The sequence below is a fragment of the Oreochromis aureus genome, linkage group 20 (assembly GCF_013358895.1).
Source record: "Oreochromis aureus strain Israel breed Guangdong linkage group 20, ZZ_aureus, whole genome shotgun sequence".
Lineage (NCBI taxonomy): Eukaryota > Metazoa > Chordata > Actinopteri > Cichliformes > Cichlidae > Oreochromis > Oreochromis aureus.
Window position 1 is genome coordinate 15206188 of NC_052961.1, and position 18131 is coordinate 15224318.

General features: G+C 39.9%; 2 protein-coding genes across 5 annotated transcripts; both read left to right on the forward strand.

Moving 5' to 3' along the window:
• Nucleotides 1-586: 586 nt before the first annotated feature.
• On the forward strand, nucleotides 587-5183 carry LOC116324798 (14-3-3 protein beta/alpha-like). The gene is made up of 6 exons (XM_031745548.2): nucleotides 587-743; nucleotides 1821-2122; nucleotides 2217-2340; nucleotides 2824-2987; nucleotides 3153-3248; nucleotides 3337-5183. The coding sequence occupies exons 2-6, from the start codon at nucleotides 1829-1831 to the stop codon at nucleotides 3391-3393; spliced, it is 735 nt and encodes a 244-aa protein (XP_031601408.1). The 5' UTR covers nucleotides 587-743; nucleotides 1821-1828; the 3' UTR covers nucleotides 3394-5183.
• Nucleotides 5184-5315: 132 nt separating this feature from the next.
• Nucleotides 5316-17458, forward strand: LOC116324797 (embryonic polyadenylate-binding protein-like). 4 transcript variants are annotated; one of them, XM_031745544.2, is made up of 17 exons: nucleotides 5316-5555; nucleotides 6343-6547; nucleotides 7559-7752; nucleotides 7893-8008; nucleotides 9141-9239; nucleotides 9469-9608; nucleotides 9711-9805; nucleotides 11340-11477; nucleotides 12602-12697; nucleotides 13316-13576; nucleotides 13799-13886; nucleotides 14244-14363; nucleotides 14448-14584; nucleotides 15015-15123; nucleotides 15230-15360; nucleotides 16889-16964; nucleotides 17286-17458. In XM_031745544.2, exons 2-16 carry the CDS (start codon nucleotides 6355-6357, stop codon nucleotides 16949-16951), a joined length of 1980 nt encoding a protein of 659 aa, XP_031601404.1. In that variant the 5' UTR covers nucleotides 5316-5555; nucleotides 6343-6354; the 3' UTR covers nucleotides 16952-16964; nucleotides 17286-17458. The 4 variants fall into 4 exon arrangements, with proteins under 4 accessions (XP_031601404.1, XP_031601405.1, XP_039460309.1 ...); XM_031745545.2 differs by having other exon boundaries at nucleotides 9141-9227; XM_039604375.1 differs by lacking the exons at nucleotides 5316-5555; nucleotides 9141-9239 and having other exon boundaries at nucleotides 6355-6547.
• The last annotated feature ends 673 nt before the right edge of the window (nucleotides 17459-18131 follow it).

The window sequence follows — 18131 nt, forward strand, 5'->3', positions numbered from 1 at the left end:
ACACTGTGTTGCAGAATAAAGGTGGTGATACCAAATCAGTGTTGCTAATATTGCACAATATTTTTTTTTTTTTTTACATATATAGAAAATTTACATTTATGTTTATATCTGCTGTTATTAACCTGCTGTCAGTCCTCAGTTTGGTTATCAGGTTCAAGCAAGCGCCTGCACTCATTAAAATCTTGACTCGCTCAAGTGCCCTTGAGAAAAACGCTGACCTTGACCTTTGATCATCAATATGGAAAGTATTATTTGGTTTCTTTGTTTTAATTTAAACCCACATGAGCCTCCAATTATCTGATCATACATGTCTATGGTCTTGTAACCTATTTAAATGGTAAAGAGGTCCCCCGTCGTGTGGATAATGTTTATTTTGGCTGAGTACTAAATCACAAACTCATCCAGTTGGCGACCTTCACATATACATTTAGCTTGTATACATATATAAGCTGAATGCATATATGTGTCAATACTGTAGCAATGTAATGCAAGAGTATGCAACAGTTGAATTAATTCTGGATAAAAGAAATACGCTTGGTTCCACTGCTTGTCTTTACCGTGTGAGCAGCGGCTGCATTACGTAAGGCAGATGTGCGGTGAGAAAAGAGGAAACAGAAGTGCCCGTGTAGCGGAAGTGGTACTGCCCTGAACGATACGCTGAGTGAGACGGAGGACGGAGGCTGAATCGTCCACAGAGCGAGCGAGAAGAAGAAAAAACAGTAGGATTAAAAGTCACCGCAATCGTAAGTGCAATAACCTCGAATGTATGAATATCGCATGTTAACACCAGGTTTTCATTGGTAGCTCGTTGTTCGAAAGCCTGTTCTATCGTGTTCGTTCGAATCCCGCTGAGAAGCGAAACATAACGGCTAGCTCGTTTGGTGAAAGGCTAAGCTAGCGCTAGCTGCTAGCTTGCTAGCGGACGGTGAGATTCCGTGACACTTTGTTCTGACAGGCTCGGCAGCCAGGGCGGGCCCTGCTACAGCTACTCAAAACGAAATCAAAGCGAAAGTAATACGGTGCAGTTCAGTATTCCCCTTCATAATAACTACTTAAAATGACAAATATTAACTGCCAACACCCAAACCGCGTATTTTTACATGAAAATCGGCGGTTGCTTTCGCTGGCCTAGCCGTGACTGTTAGCGGCGATGCTAGCGAACTGTTAGCTACTACATTCGTTTTTTCCTACTTTGGTTATCGCGCATACGATAGTTTAGCGGCTATAAATATGAACGAAAAATATGAAGTCTTCCAATATGTACTGTCGCATTTGTTAAGCCAATTTAGCCGCGATTTAGAAAATCTACTGTCCTCGCTAGCCTTGCTAGCAACATTGTGGGAGGGCATTAAACCTGACCCGGGAAGGCTTCCGCTGGTACAGCAAGTGTCGGTCGAAAGAACGTCAAGCGAGCCAAAAAGGCAGCGGAGCAAATAATTATACACGGTTTGAGATATTTAGATGTGCGAAGAGTTCTGATTCAACTCGTGAATATGAAATTGGGTTGGGACGATAAGGGCGAAGCAGGGTTTGCTAATAACTTGGCTAGCGGCTAACCATAGCAAGAGATGAGTGTGGTTGACCCACTTGCCAAAGGGCCCAGTTCACAAAGCATATCCTGTGAATTGTCATTGAATTAAGTGTTTTCACTGGTTAAAAGACCAGGTGTGCCAAGGCAAGGTGAAGCTAGTTCGTGTGAACTAAGATAACGCACGCACCACACAGGTGTGAATGGCAAATGTGTCTGAAGCATTCTTCCTTGTGTTTTGGTGGTTGAATTGCAACTGTAGCTGTTTCTAATATTGTCTTGTTTTCCCCAGTCTAGAAAATGGATAAGAGCGACCTGGTACAGAAGGCCAAGCTTGCTGAGCAGGCTGAGCGCTATGATGACATGGCTTCAGCCATGAAAGCAGTGACGGAGCAAGACTCTGAGCTGTCAAATGAGGAGCGTAACCTTCTCTCTGTTGCCTACAAGAATGTCGTAGGAGCGCGCCGCTCATCCTGGCGCGTTATCTCCAGCATTGAGCAGAAGACTGAGGGCAATGACAAAAAACAGGAGATGGCACGTGAATACCGGGAGAAGATAGAAGCTGAGCTGCAAGAAATCTGCAACGATGTGCTTGTAAGGATTTCTCATTATTCAGTCCCAATTTAGATTCTAATGAAAGTGGTACGTGTTATTGTGAATCTGAACAAACCTTTACTGCTGTTTTCAGGAGCTACTGGACAAATTTCTCATTGCCAAAGCATCTAATCCTGAAAGCAAGGTGTTCTATCTGAAAATGAAAGGCGACTATTATAGATACCTGTCTGAGGTTGCGTCTGGGGATAATAAGAAGAGTAAGTGAAAACATAATTTGCATCATAACTTTGTGTTTTACTGCAGTGTCCTTTTAAAGAGTGGAGAAAGTAACTTGAAGTTAATCAGTAACGTGTAATCTGATATCGCCAAGTTGATTTAAAAGAGCAGAATCATGATGCTTTTCATCTGATTTTTTTATTTTTTTTTTTAAATTATTTTGTCAACAGCTTTGTTCAGCAACAGCTGAGTGCAGTTTTTAGCAATAACAAACCCTTCAAATAACAAACCTATGTAGTTGAACCTGACATACTTGAAGACGAGCTGAAAAGGCCAGAAAATTTTGTGGCAGGTCTACAGTAAATGCAGAGATAACACCATGTGGAATAAGAAAATTTTGCCACATTAATTAATATTACAATACAGTTTGAGATTATTCATAGTCTAATTTTTCTGCTTTTAAGTTGCTGAAAATTGGTTCATTATAGTTTTATTTATTTGTCTTTTTCCTTATGCTTTTACAGCTACAGTGGATAATTCCCAGAAGGCGTACCAGGAAGCTTTTGACATTAGCAAGAGTGAGATGCAGCCAACACACCCCATTAGGCTTGGCCTGGCCCTCAACTTCTCAGTCTTCTATTATGAAATCCTAAACAACCCGGACAAGGCCTGTACCCTGGCTAAAACAGTATGTACTCTGGCTTACATGCATAGCTTTAAAATGTCTTGGAGCTTTTTAACAAATGAATTGAGGGGAAAATGGGGAGGAAAAAAAGCTAAAATATATGCTTTTGGTGCATATTTAATTTATTACTTACTTATGGTGTAAATCGCAACAAATGACTCTTTTCAGGCATTTGATGAAGCCATCGCTGAACTTGACACTTTGAACGAGGATTCCTACAAAGACAGTACCCTGATCATGCAACTACTAAGGGACAACCTGACTGTGAGTTTTAAGTTACACTGTTTGGTTTCAGATTGATGCGGGCGTATTTGTCACAAGGCACTCTAACATTTGTCCTCTGTGTTTCCAGCTGTGGACATCAGAAAACACGGCAGATGAGGGAGAGACCGAAGGAGGGGAAAACTAATGGAATTGCACTGTTAATCCACCTACACTCTTTATCTTAAACACAGACAGCTTATATACATCCCCCTCCACTCCATCAGCCCCTCCCACTTCTGTATGACAAGCAGCCTGAATTGCTTCCGACCAACTAGTTTACCCCTCTCAGTTCACTGTGAGGTGACAGGGTAATTTTTTCAGTTGTTAGCAGATTCAGTCACTCTGTGGAAAATATGTTGATTAGCAAGTTCACATTGCTGTTTTTTGTTTTGTTTTGATTCTTTGTCGGCTTTGTGTAAGTCTGCGTGTCGCAAGCGTGAGTGGATGTGAGAGGTTGTGCGTATGGTCTGGGGTGGGGAGGGGGGATATTGTGAAATCTAATCGTCCTTCCAAAGTCCTTGGTCCCCTGCTAGTTGTGCATTTTTCATCCCCCCCATTTATTTTTATTTTTTCTTTTTGTTACGTTTATTATTTGTGATTCCTTGTGATATTTACAGGTTTTATTGTATGGTAATTAAACTGGCAGTTGATTTCCACCAAACACTGTGATGGTAGGCATTCCATTTGCTTCACAAGCCCCCCTCCCAAAAAACGTTTTTTGTTCAAATTCTCAGACATACAATCCTGTATTCAACTAACTGCAATTCTGCTGTGGGCTCATACAGAAAGGAGGCAGGCTGTATTGTGACACTGACATTTTGGTGTAATGCTCCTTGATCATGTTCACAAATTTCACAGTTTAAGCTCTGAGGGACCCCTTAAATTTGTCATGTTCAATTTAAGACATTCCACATTATTAGGCTTTTTGGAAAGGCAGTGCTTTTTTTTTTTTTTTTCTTTTTGAACTAGGTATGGGTTGTCATTGTAGTTTTACTCACTGTTCAGGTGCTGCTTGACCTCAGTACAATGGAAATTGTATGTGCGTAAATGTGGTTCCATGTATTTTGCAAGATTGACTATCATCTGTATGTAAAACCTACAGTAACCTTTTATTGATGTTAATTGAAAATGTCTTACCACACTGTATCAACCCTGCTTGCAAAATATTCCTCTTAAAGCGGTTGTTTTCTCCAAAAAATGTTTTTGTGCCTGGCTTTCTCTTGCAGCTTTTTTTTTTTCTCCCCCATTTAGACAGCAGCATCTGCTTGTTGATGAAATCTCACAGAGAAAGAGTTGAACCATTTATTAAAAGGAAATAGTTAAATATTCATTAGTCTTCGCCCAGGTTCATCAATCTGCTGTTTAAAGGTAGCTGATGTTAACGGATTATTGAAAATCAGGTCTCCTTAAAAGGGTTCAGAAGGCCATTTCATGACTTTTGGAAAGAAACTCAGTGTCACAATACCATGTTATCACCACTACATTCCACACTCTTGTAGTTGAAGACACCATTCCACATTATAGCTGACAGTCTGTTTACTCTGGCAGTGCGCCAATGAATTGATATAATTTGTTGGGGAAAAAAATTCATGTCAGTTTATTATTATGCTTGATGAAAATGCAGTTAGTGAATGTGGAACGAAGCCTGTCTGTATATCAGGTATCTACTTGCTTTGTTTTTACTGACAAGTCTTAATGGCTAAAATTTGCTTCTGTAACAGTCTTATTACCCAGTGCACACACGTGGTTGTGAAAATTTAGATTAGCTATTAAAAAAACTAGAAAAAAAAGCAGTGACGAAATGGAGATAAACAATGGTTGGTGTAATTCTAGCTTTGTGTTTATGTATCTTAAAACCATTCTAGTTTCACTCTACATGTAAGAAATAGGAACGTGTCAAAACCATCCAGTGAAATAAAGTTTCGTTTAAGATAACAGGCAAATTACGTCTTCATTTTTGTTCACCAGGTATATTTAAAAATTAAAACGTAAAACAAAAGCCTAAAAAAACTCTAAAATTTGGCAAAAAGGTACGTGAGGGTTATAATTGCCCTCTTCTCTACAAGCAAAGGGCAAGCTAAATTAGATTAGCACTTGATATGCTAATGAGAACTACTTTGCATCGCGGAGAGAGACGTGCACTTAATGTTTGAAGCCCTCACAGCTTAATTGAAACTGTATTGCGCGGAGAGGAGGTGCAGGTGTTCCACGGCGCTAATTAAATCAAAACAAGCTCCCGCCCATGTGGAAAGTGTACCGACGAGCTGCTTAACGGGAAATCTCCAGTACGACGCAGTAGCTAGAAATGTAAGTTTATTTAGTCGAAGTCACACGGTTCCTCATCTTAGCTAACTTTGATGAATAGTTCAGAAACAAAGGACAAGGCTTCAGCTAATTTTACTGCTTAGCTTTGAATCATATGCTATATCTATGCTACGTGTTAAAGTTCCATAACTTAAATGTTTACCATGTTAGGAATTTTTAGATTCCAAATTGTGCACATTCCACAGCTTTCTGTCTTGAAGTTGTCTTTGTATTAACTTTCGGATACACTTCACTATTTTTATGTTGGGGTACTTTATCCACTCAGACACAGAGTTAACAATTTACGTGCTTAATGCAAACCTAATTTAATCAGGCCTGGAGCAGGGCCTGCAGATTCTTTTGTGTTTTGATTCACGTGTTGACGTTTTGGAGGTTGTGTAGTTTGTGACACTGTTCAAGTGCATCATGCAGATCTGTTTTTGTTATTCGTTCCACCCCTGTTTGAAATAAATGGTTTGAACACATGTAGATGACATTGAAAACACAGTAAAATTAATTTCTTTGACAGTAAATCTCATGGAAATCAGATAAAATACAGTTAAAGGTATTAATTATAACATAACACATTTAACATAATTTCTTCTACTTTTGAGTACTAAATAAAAACTTCTCAAATGTGATGTATTAACAAAGAAAAACATGTCTGCCAATACAGATCAGTACAATGAAGTGCATCTAATTTTACTGACACATTAGAAGTGACTATAACAAGAAAAGAAACACAACAAAAACAAGTCTAAATCACTCATAACTGTTTTTCTCCAAATAGCTATTACCCAAAATGAACAGCAGTGGACCAGCATATCCTCTTGCTTCTCTGTATGTTGGGGACCTGCACCCTGATGTCACAGAGGCAATGCTTTACCAGAAGTTTTCTCCCGCTGGGCCAATCATGTCGATCCGTGTGTGCCGGGACATCATCACCCGCAGATCTCTGGGATATGCCTACGTAAACTTCCAGCAACCTGCTGATGGTACAGTACCAGTGTGGTTGATTTTGTGACCATTTACTGCTCAGTGAATGCTATAAAATGTTAAGACTTGTTTCAGTCTAATGAGAGCAGACTTTTAAAGTGATTCTAAAGATCACTGTCTTCGGAGCTGAATTTAAAAGTGGGAAGGACACTACACCTTAAAAACGATCAGCAAATTCATGATAGTTGGGGGATTTGTGATGAAAGGTTAGTCTGTAACATGGCTGCAAAATCAAAGAAATATCTAAAATTTCATGACTTTTCCTAAAACAAGTCAGGAAAAATATCAAGATTGAATAAACTAAATTAAGTAAACTAAATTATTAACCACATTTTAAACCTAAAGTACTGCAGAGTGAAATGAATTTACAACTTAAATTAGAATATAAGTTTAATTCTCTGTGGTGACACATGCAATGGAAATATAGTGAATATATGCTCCACTTTATTAGGTACATACTCCACTACTTGTGGCAGGATAGATTTTAATGTTGTTTATTCCAAATTCTGACATTACAATCTGTCGTAGCAGAAGTCAAGGCTCATCAGAGCACGCAGTCTTCTGTTGTTCAGTGTTGGTGAGCCTGTGTGATTTGTAGCCTCAGTTTTCTGCTCTTAGTTGACAGGAGAGGCCCCCTAGTTAACATGGTGTTTTCGCCCAGCTGTTGCTAACTGGATGGTTAGAGATGACTGTGTGGGGAAATTCCAGCAGATCACCAGTTTTCTGAAACACTCAGACCAGCCTGTCTGCCGACTCTACCACATTCAAAGTTACTTAAATCACATTTGTTTCGCATTCTGATGCTCAGTTTGAACTTCGGCAGGACATGTTGCCCATGTCTACATGCCTCACTGCACTGAGTTTCTGCCATGTGATTGGCTAATTGAATATTTGCCTCAAGGAGCAGTTGAACTGGTGTACCTAACAAGACAGGGGACTGTATACAATGTATATTATTATACATAAAATTTTTGTAAGTAAGTTCTTTTAATTTTTCTGCTTTGTTTTAGCGGAGTGTGCCCTGGATACGATGAACTACGATGTCATCAAAGGTCGGCCAATCAGAATAATGTGGTCTCAACGCGACCCAGGACTCAGGAAATCTGGTGTGGGGAACATCTTTATCAAGAACATGGATGAGTCTATTGACAACAAAGCACTGTATGACACCTTCTCAGCCTTTGGAAATATTTTGTCCTGTAAGGTAAGTGACCTGGGCAGTCTCTCAGAGCTGAAGCAGCTGTTTGTGGAGTGTCTACTTTTTTCTTTCTTTTTTTTTAGTTGATGGTTACTGATACAGCAAAAGCTTTGTAATCTGCACCGATTATAATGTTTGTCTTGTAGGTTGTTTGTGATGAAAAAGGATCCAAAGGCTATGGATTTGTTCATTTTGAGACTCAAGAGGCTGCAAACCGGGCCATTGAAACAATGAATGGGATGCTACTGAATGATAGGAAAGTGTGAGTGAACTAAATACTCAATTGTTTACCACTGTTCTTTCCAGTCAGTGGTTAAATGTAGCCTACAAAAAAATAAGCTCAGGCAAAGATTAGAGCAGAATATGTACAAGGATCGGCCACAACATTAAACCACTGATACGTCAAATTATCTGCGGTTATGTGCTCACTTTTTTCCTTTCTTTTGTTTTGAACTCATTTCAGTTTAAGGCTGAAATGAGCTGTTTTACATTATACATGATTTAATATGATCTGACGTTTACATGCGCCAATGGATTTAATCAGAACTGTGTGACATCTGTAAAAACGATGACTAATTCACACATTTACCATCCTCTGTGGCTATCCTTTGTGGCTTTTCCGTGACTTTCTGTTCAGCAAAAAAGATTAACATGAACAAAACCAGTGCCTGATGGCCAAACGGCTCTCTGGAGACTAGTTTTACAATACCAGAGTATATTGAATTTCCTCTATAAAACAGGCCCCAGTAGTTGCTGTAATTATATGTTGCTCCTAACATTTTTACATGTGGGTGTTCACATTACTTGGTCGGGAAAAAGCAAGTCATTTTCAGTAGACAAGGCGATGTGACATTTCACATTGACACCAGACACTTGTTTCTGTGTGCTATGCTACAGATCAAACTTTAACTGTCATCAACTCTTCGTGTTTTAGTGTAGCCTGCAATGGTTGGTAATTTTTTTGTTCTTACCTTTAAACCACTCTACTGCAATATATATAAATATTTTTAGGACTATTTAAGCCTGTTTATTTGGATCGAGGTCTTTTTATATGGAGCATTCCTATTCATTCTGATCTAAGGCTCCATGTAAACAGCCAAACACCAGAAGTGGCACTCAGTGGCCCGGAGGACAAGTCAACGTTCCTCAAACTTCCTACGTCTCAGTTCAATTGAGCACCCGCAATCTGTGGCAAAACAGGCTCCTTCCATGGAAGACACACTCAGGGATAGGTCTCATGATTAGGTGGCATACACAATATTAATCAGATGGTTTTAATGTTGTGGGTGATTTTTAAATATATTTTAACTATTTACATTGTTAAATACTACTGAAAACTCCACGTTTTGCAGATGATTATTCCATGTGTTGTTGTTTTGTTTTTGTTTGCTCAGTCAAAAGGCAGGTAAACGGTTGGAATGTGGCATTGTCAGCTCAAAGGCCCGTTTCCTGGGAGAAAAATGTCAGTTGTATCTTCTTAGGTCAGTGAATAGGTAGGATATCTGTCTAGGTTTGTTGTCTTTATCTGTATTATAAAATTATTTTAGGGGTAAGCAGGTAACAGTATTCATCACAAACAAACAAAGCTGTTTGTTTGATGTTCTTGATCTGTCCTCATCATTTGTCTTGTAGCCAAAGATAATTTAACATACTGTAATTAATGTCCTTTTATTTGTTCCTCATTTGTTCCTCTCTGGTTAACGTGTTAAATCACATCTACAGATTTGTTGGCCACTTTAAGTCACGCAAGGAAAGAGAGGTGGAGTTTGGCAGTAAGGCTATGAAGTTCACCAATGTCTACATCAAGAATTTTGGTGAAGACTTCACTGATGAGAAACTAAAGGAAGTTTTCTCTGCATTTGGTAAGATAAAAATATTGTGAGCTTTTATTTTATTTTTTATTTTTTTGTTCCTTTAGCTCAGTTTTGATCACTTTGCATCTCATGGTCTGGTTTTGGTCTCAGGGAGAACTCTCAGTGTACGGGTCATGAAGGATGAGAAGGGTCGTTCAAGAGGATTTGGATTTGTAAACTATGCTCATCATGAAGATGCCCAGAAGGTAGTGTGGACCAAGTTTCTGTGTGCACACAGATCTTACTTCTCCCAACAAAAGATCACATGGATCATAATGCAGTCACTGTAGACCTTGAATGAATCCTGTTCAGGAGTGTTTGAGTTAAGTAGGTAGAAAAGGGTGACCTTTTTTTGAATTGGAAAATATAATGTTGGTAAAAAATGTGTAACCTTAAATTCTTTGAGTATCGTGGTTTTTGAATTTCTCTTGTGAAGGTACATTGCTTCTGAAATGTATTCACAGCATTTCACTTGATCCACATTTTTGTCATTTTATAGCCTCATTCCTTGTTTTGCAAAGAAAGTTTAGCTCTTTCAAATTTATTAAAAACAAGAAGAAAAAAAAGTACATAAATATTAAAAGCCTTTGCTCATTACTTTAAGCACCTTAGGTAGCAATTGTAGCCTCAGGTCTTTCTGAGTATGCTGCAGTCTTGGCACACCTATTTTTGGGGTAGTTTCTCCCATTCTTCTTTGCAGAACCTCTCAAGCTCCATCAGGTTGGATGGAGAGCATCAGTGCACAGTCATTTTCAGATCTCTCCAGAGATGTTAAATCAAATTAAAGTCTGGGCTACGGCTGGGTCAGTCAAGGACGTTCACTAAGTAATACTGAAGCCACTTTTTGTTACGTTGACTGTGGGCTTAGGGTTGTGGTGCTATTAGAGGATGGACCTTTACCCCAGTCCAAGGTCCAGAGTGCCGTGAAGCAGGTCGTCATCAGGGATCTGGCATCTAGTCTTCCTGTTCCTGTTGTTGAAAAACATCCCCATAGCAGGTGAAGAGCGGTACTTGGTTTTCTCCAGACATGATGCTCAGCATTCAGGCCAAAAAGTTCGATCTTTGGTTCATCAGACCAGAGAACATTGGTCTCAGACCTCTTGGCAGACACCAGGCAGGCTGTCATGTGCCTTTTACTGAGGATTAGCTTCTGTATGGACATTCTGCCACACAGGCCTGATTGTCAACGGTTGCAGAAATAGTTTTCCTTCTGGAAGGTTCTCCTCACTCCACAGAGCAACGTTGGAGCCCCAGAGTGACTATCCAGCTCTTGGTCACCTCTCTGACTAAGGCCCTAAGATTGACCGACAGCTCTATGAAGGGTCCTGGTGGTTCTAAACTTATTCCGTTTACGGATGATTGAGGCCACTGTGCTCATTGGAGACGTTTAATGCTGCAGAATGTGTTTGTACCCTTCCCCCAGACCTGTGCCTCGTTGCAATTCTGTCTTGGAGGTCTACAGACAATTCCTTGGACTTCACGGCTTGGCTTGTGGTCTGACAGGTGCCTTTCCAAATAATGTCCAGTCAACTGAATTTACTAGAGGTGGACTCGAGTCAAGGTGTAGAAAGATCTGACAGGCGATCATGCAAGGAATTTCATGAAATTTCATGAAAAATGAATCAGTTTTGGAATAACAAAATATTGAACAAGTGAAGCACTTTGAATACTTTCCAGTTGCACTTACACTGTACGTAACACTGTATGTTTATGATCCCTATGCTATTTATTTTTTCCCAGGCTGTTAATGAAATGAATGGAAAGGAGATCAATGGGAAAATCCTCTATGTAGGGCGGGCTCAGAAGCGTCTTGAGCGCCAGGGAGAGCTCAAACGCAAGTTTGACCAAATCAAACAGGACCGCATTCAGCGCTATCAGGTGCTGCTGTGTTTTTTGCATGAAACTATAATATGAATACTACTTAATTGTTCTTACTGTTGATCATTTTGAATTAATTATTAGGTGATTATAGTGCAATGTATCTGAATATATTAAAGGCTTAGTGGTGCTTGTAATCCATTCATTCATTTTCTCCTGCTTACCTGGGTCTGGGTCATCAGGGTAGCAGTCTATGCAGAGACATCCAGATCTCCCTGGTCTCTAGGTCATCTGGAAACAAACACCACGTCAGCTGAAAGATGTAATCTCTCCAGTTAACTATCAAGGAATGTAAGGAGGAGTCCTAACTCGGCTTTTCAGGAGTCACCTGTGGGGCAGACTCAGTCTCCTCCTTGCATTCCTAAATGGTACATTATCTGATATTAATTTACACAGTCCTGATGTTCTCAGAGTAAAGTCAAACATTGTCTTGGAAATCATTCCAAATGAAAGTAGAAAAGTTGTCATTTATCCAAACGGTATATGTGGGTGTTCAGCATGAAGCTCAGGTTATGATGGTTTTTTTCCACCATTGTTTTTCAGTATTGAGTATTTGGTGTTTTATTCTTTTGCTGACATTGCCAAATGGTTAAAAGAATCAAAAATACTCTTTTGTTAGATTGATTTATGCGTGTCATGAACCGGATAGGAAGCAGACCTGTCCATTGGGCCATCCCAACTAGAAAACACAGGCATTGTTTTATAAATAATCAAGTTTGTAATAGCAACAAAAGGGAATCTAAAGCCAACTAACAGTTTGGGTAGTGCTTTCTCTTAAGGTCAGATGGGAATGTGTCATCCAGATATGAAGGAGTGCTTAACTAGATAACTGAATAACTGGAAGCATGATGAAATAGCTTAGCAGCATTAGCCTACAAAGAAAGAATTTCAGAGCTGATTGGATTTCATGTGTGAGAAGAAAATTCCTTTGAAATGTTTTTAGCCAGATAGGCTTTAACTTGTGACGTTGATCCATTGAATGTATGGCCATTTTAGTGTTGATGGAAAGACTGAACAGAACATCTTACTCCAAACTGTAAAATGGCATTTTGATCATCTTTTAGGTTTGTGTTTTTACATTGTTGAGCTTGAGAAGACAGGAACTTAACTCTTTGTAATTCCAGGGGGTGAATCTGTATGTGAAGAACTTGGACGACAGCATCGACGATGAGAGACTTCGGAAGGAGTTTGCTCCTTATGGCACCATCACCAGTGCAAAGGTGAGGTAACAGGATCATGTCCCACTAAAGTAATGAAGTTCTTTGTACACAAATCCATGAATGCCCAAACCTTTTTTCCTTCGGGAAAGTTCCTGTTAAAATCTAATAGCTTTTATGGCGAGGGAATGATGTTTGAACTTGGTGTGTTCACAGTAGCTGCGATGCTCTTCTGTTTTAGCAGTAAGTAAATTTTGTGCCAAAATAATGTTTGTAAAATTATTATTTTCCACAAAGGTGCTTTACAACATTTCAATAATGGATTTATGCAGATTGCTGACATGAATGCATTTCTGTTCCTCTCATGAAAGCACTGTGGCTCAGGAGGTGAAGCGGGTTATTCATTAACTGGAGTATTGGTGGTTCGATCCCTAAGTTTTTATAGTGATATCAAGTTGTTGAGATGTAGGTATTCCTAAAGACATATGTGAAAAGGGTGTTCCTGAATGTGGACTTTAAATTGTCTTGTTGAGGAGGGGGGGGGGTTATCCCCTCCCCATACAGGATGTATTGGGTGCCGTTAAAGCTTCTTTATATAATGTCTCTGGTTTGACCTTTTTTGTTTTCATTAGTGTTAGGTACCTTAAAAATTTCTGACTGTGAACGTTTTGTTTCCTGTAGGTGATGACAGATGGCTCCCAAAGCAAAGGCTTTGGTTTTGTCTGTTTCTCTTCCCCTGAGGAGGCAACAAAAGCAGTGACTGAAATGAATGGGAGAATTGTTGCAACCAAGCCACTGTATGTGGCTCTGGCTCAGCGGCGAGAGGAGCGTAAAGCAATTCTAACAAATAAATACATGCAAAGACTTGCTACCCTGAGAACCATGGCCAGCCCGCTAATCGACTCATACCATCAGTCTGGATATTATGTCACATTACCACAGGTAGGGCTCTTTAAACGGTGACGTCGGGAACAAAGTAGGACATTTTATTAACGCAAAAAAATGTGTCATCAAAATGTTAGAAGGAAAAAAAAAAAGAAAGAACAACTGATAAAGTCTGGGCAGACTTTATCAGTTGTTTAAGTCTGGGCAAATTTGCATCAGCTCCCAACGTTCTGACATTTTGAAGTTGCACCAGTGCTAATATTTGCATTATATCTGCAGCCTCCCATGCGCTCCTTTTACAACCACAGTGCTGTCAGCAGTGTGAGACCAGTCCCTCGCTGGACAGGACAGCCACCAAGACCACAGGGTGAGGGAATATCTGTTACACTTGTGTAGAGATTTGAAATAAATAAATTAAATAAACAAACAAAAAACATGTTGATCTGTAAAAGTTGTCGTGAGGAGTAGTTCCTCAAGGATTAATTTTTCAGCTTGACAGTGATCCCAAAACACACTGGCAGTGCAGTAAAAGCATACCTGGATAGAAAAACAAATAGTGGAACAATACCAGTCAGACTGGCATCCTCAGAGCCCGGACCTCAACATTATTGAAGCAGTGTGGGATCATCTTGATAGGAAACAGAACAAAGACCAAAAGGCAGCTAATGGTGACTCAAGAGTTTTGCACAGTACTGTATGATATAATTGTTCTCTACATGTTTAGGCCCCTACACCACCCAGCTGGTTTCTGGCTCTGTCCCCCGACGTGGATCGACCCCCATCGCTACAGTCAGACAGGCTTCCACCCAGGCGCCACGCATCGTAACCTCCACACAAAAGACAAGTGAGCTCCTGAACTATGGCAGCAGACAAGCAGTCTCCTTCTGAAATGTCCCATTCACGTGGATGGTGCTGACTCTCTCTTTAGATGACATTGGAACCCAGACTGTAGGAGGGCGCACTGACATTGCCAGTGTAGCCAGAAGCAGCCAGTACAAGTATGCGTCAGCAGTGAGGAACCCTCAGCAGGTTGTTACTGTGCCTGCACCCATGCCTAGACTACAGGTAGTGTTTGCACTGTGGTCATTTCTATTTTTAATACTTAGCCAGGACCAAGAAAAACGTGTGAAACCCAGACAGCAAGTTGAAGCATTAAAAATGGAGCACTGAGGGTGCACAATGACTTGCAGTGTAGTTGCTTAGGTTGAAGTTAAATGACAACCTTATTTTAGATTGTTGCTGAATATAGGCTTAGATTCACTTAACAAATTTGCATTAATAGTCGTTGGAAAATGTAAAAGGCAGCTAAGGAAAATAGCCCTTCTTATACATCATTTTGACATGAGTTAACCAGTGATATACAAGCTGAAAATGAGAAACATCTGTGGGATTGTTTTGTTCTGTGAGTGGGTGTGGGTATCTGCGTGGGTGGTGATTACAGCTATAATATGTTTAAGACAAAACATTTAGGCGATTGGCATCTGGATGTCTTCAGGTTGTTGCTGCGCCAGTGATGGAGCCACCAGTACACATTCAAGGCCCAGAGCCACTTACCGCCTCAGTGCTGGCTGCAGCCCCACCAATGGATCAGAAACAGCTCCTTGGTCTGTCATCACTCAGTTCTGCCTGTTTTGTTTTTTTTCTGCAATGCAGATTGAAACAGCTTGTGTATATTTGTCTTCATTCCATTGTCTCTGCTGTGACACACAGGGGAGCGACTGTACCCACTGATTCATGCTCTGCATCCAAACCTGGCTGGTAAAATCACTGGGATGTTGCTGGAGATTGACAACTCAGAGCTGCTGCATATGCTGGAGTCGCAAGAGTCCCTGCACGCTAAGGTACATTAATGTTCATGTTTTTCTGTGAGCTGGTCTGCACTGTAGACTGTATATATATAAAGATGAATGATAAGCCACAACTTCCTTCCCCTGTACAACAGTGAAGCCAAAATAGCTCGAAAATAGGTGGTGCTGGTTTGTTCTAGTGACAGCATTTGCACATTGGTGGTGGCAGGATGTCGGAGTCATACCTGTAAACCTTCGGTTTAACGTCTAACGCTCAAGTGGGAGAAGCATTTCTTCCTTTTTTTTTCTTTTTGACAGCCCATGCTGAAATGTTTTTTAAATACTTTTGAATTCTGTTTGCCCATCGCTGTCATTATTCCCTTTGAAGTAGCTTGAGCAAAAGGGAAGTCAAGGTCCACTTGTTTAGCTCCACATCTTCATCCTTCCCCGTGTTATAGGAAAAAAATTTATTTTAGTTAATGTGCCACACATGGTCCAGTTTGACCTCAGAATATTCTCTGGCCACTTTATTAGGTACAATTTAGTTGTTAAACAAATATCTAATCAGTCGGTCACAGTCTGTCAGCCTAATGCATATAGGTATCAGAATTTTAGGTATATAGGTATCAATATTCATTTTAAAGCTCAGTTTTTAAAACCTTACGATGTAACTACAGCCCAGCCCATGCAGCAGTATATTAATGACTAACCTCGTATTGTGGATGGATTATCTCAGTTGTTCTCCTGGCTGAAGTTTGGTCCGTTTACAGCATCCTGCCATGCGATTGCATTTGTCCCTAACCATCGGGAACCCTCACATTAACTTTTACAGAGTAAAAAAAAAATTAGCATTCATCCTCCAGCTTCACTGTTTATAATATGCTAACATAGCTGTGTCGCTAGCAATCACGTAGCACATCATTATATACCAGCTAGCCAAACTTCAGTAATCCTACAAATGTCACTGCTGTTTACTTTCCTGTCTTCATTTATGTCGGAAGTGATAGCAGAGCTGTACGTTTTTAATTCGTTTCAGAAGTCTCTCAATCAGAACATGGTATATTATATTTAGATGGAAACTAGCAAGCTAACTCCCTGCTAACTAATAACTCTGTTAAATTTAATAAATTCTGTTTTCATGGATGCCTGGATGTTAAACGTAATTGTTACACCTGGTAGAGCAGCAACACTGATCATTTTATTACAGATGAAAGAATTTAGACAGTTTCACTCTCAGTGATGCCGCAGTGATCATTTGACTTTGGGACGTGCAGCAGAGTTTGGGCCCAGACACGGCTCATGAAATTAGATAGGTCTGAGTTTGATTTGTAATTTTCTCCTCTTTTTGGATTTTTATATATTTATTGGAGAGAAGGTCGATGCTTGGTAAGCCTTAGAGTTACGGTAAATTGATTTTTATCGCATAAAGAAGACTGCCAAGCCAGACATTTTTGCATTTCCAGTCTTTGTCCTAATATAACACTTTTCTGGCTGTTGCCTGACATTTATCAAAGAGGTCTGTTGTTTCAGGTTTTTTTTTTTTTTTTTCCCCCTTTTTAAATCTTTCCACTGTTTGGGTCAGGTGGACGAGGCAATTGCAGTCTTGCAGGCTCACCAGGCGAAGGAACATTCTCCTAAGCAGTGAAGAGGCCTTAAAGGTCAGCAACGACGTCTTTTGTTTCTCTGCACCATTATATTTACAATATACAGCGTTCAGGTTTACACTGGCAAGTATTTCTCTTCAGTGACAGTATAAATCAATCACTTGATGCTGCTTTTCAGAAATGAACCTGCCATAAATTGTAGGTGTTGTGGTGACGATACAAACCTATGCTAAATTCCTTGATCCCAAGTGATACGAATGCCTGCTTCAGTTTACAGAATTTCTCAAGTAAAGTTTGTGAAAGAAATATCAGAGGCTGTGTTTTAGTGAAAATGAACTAGTGAGTAAGACACAATTTCTCCTCATTTTTTTCCAGATATCAACAATTCTCTGGAGGAGGGGAAATAATAAAATGAGCACACTTTGGGGGAAAAGGAAGGAAAAAGTTCTATGAAGATTAAACCAATGATGTGAAGAGACAGAAGATGAAGCTATTTTGTTGTTGCAATACTTTTGTTAGATGATAAAGTTTCCAATATATGCATTAAACCTGTGTTGTGTCATTTGTCCTTTTGAAAAAGAGTGTATAATTATTACAGTGGGTTTTAAAAGTGTACTGAGCACCTTTCCCCTGCCTTGAACACAGTGCTGCACGCCGCACAAGCGGCCTGCTCTGTAGAAGTAGCAGAGCAGTTTACAAGACAACATTTCTTAAGAGTTAAGCTGCATCCACAGAGGAAGTGACTAGCAGTGATGTGAGGACCAGAGAACCCAGGAAATCAATAACATTCAGCGACTTGATGGACCTATGGATGAAAAAAGCTCTTGCAATGTGAAGTGGACAGGTCCTGAGACTACTGGGGAGAGTGCAGAATACCACAGAGTGACATATAACCTGTTGGTAAATACAATGGTGTGCGAAATTCTTGACTCACTGCTCATTTCTACATATTTTGGTAGGAAAATGGGAAGTATGACTTCCTGTGTGGGTGCTGCATCATAAATCTCATCTGTTGCTAGAAAGAGGAAGCTTTCCTATTGTAGCATACCCGAACAAGCATTTGATTCATTAAAGCACCATTGAAAGCAACAGGTGTGGTATGTGTCACAAGGTTGGCAAACATACACAGCCATAGTGAAGTAAGCAAACGGCAAAACTGGGGTGAGGCTAAATAAAATTAAATATTTAAGTATCATTAAATGTGATCTTGATCTTGGGCAA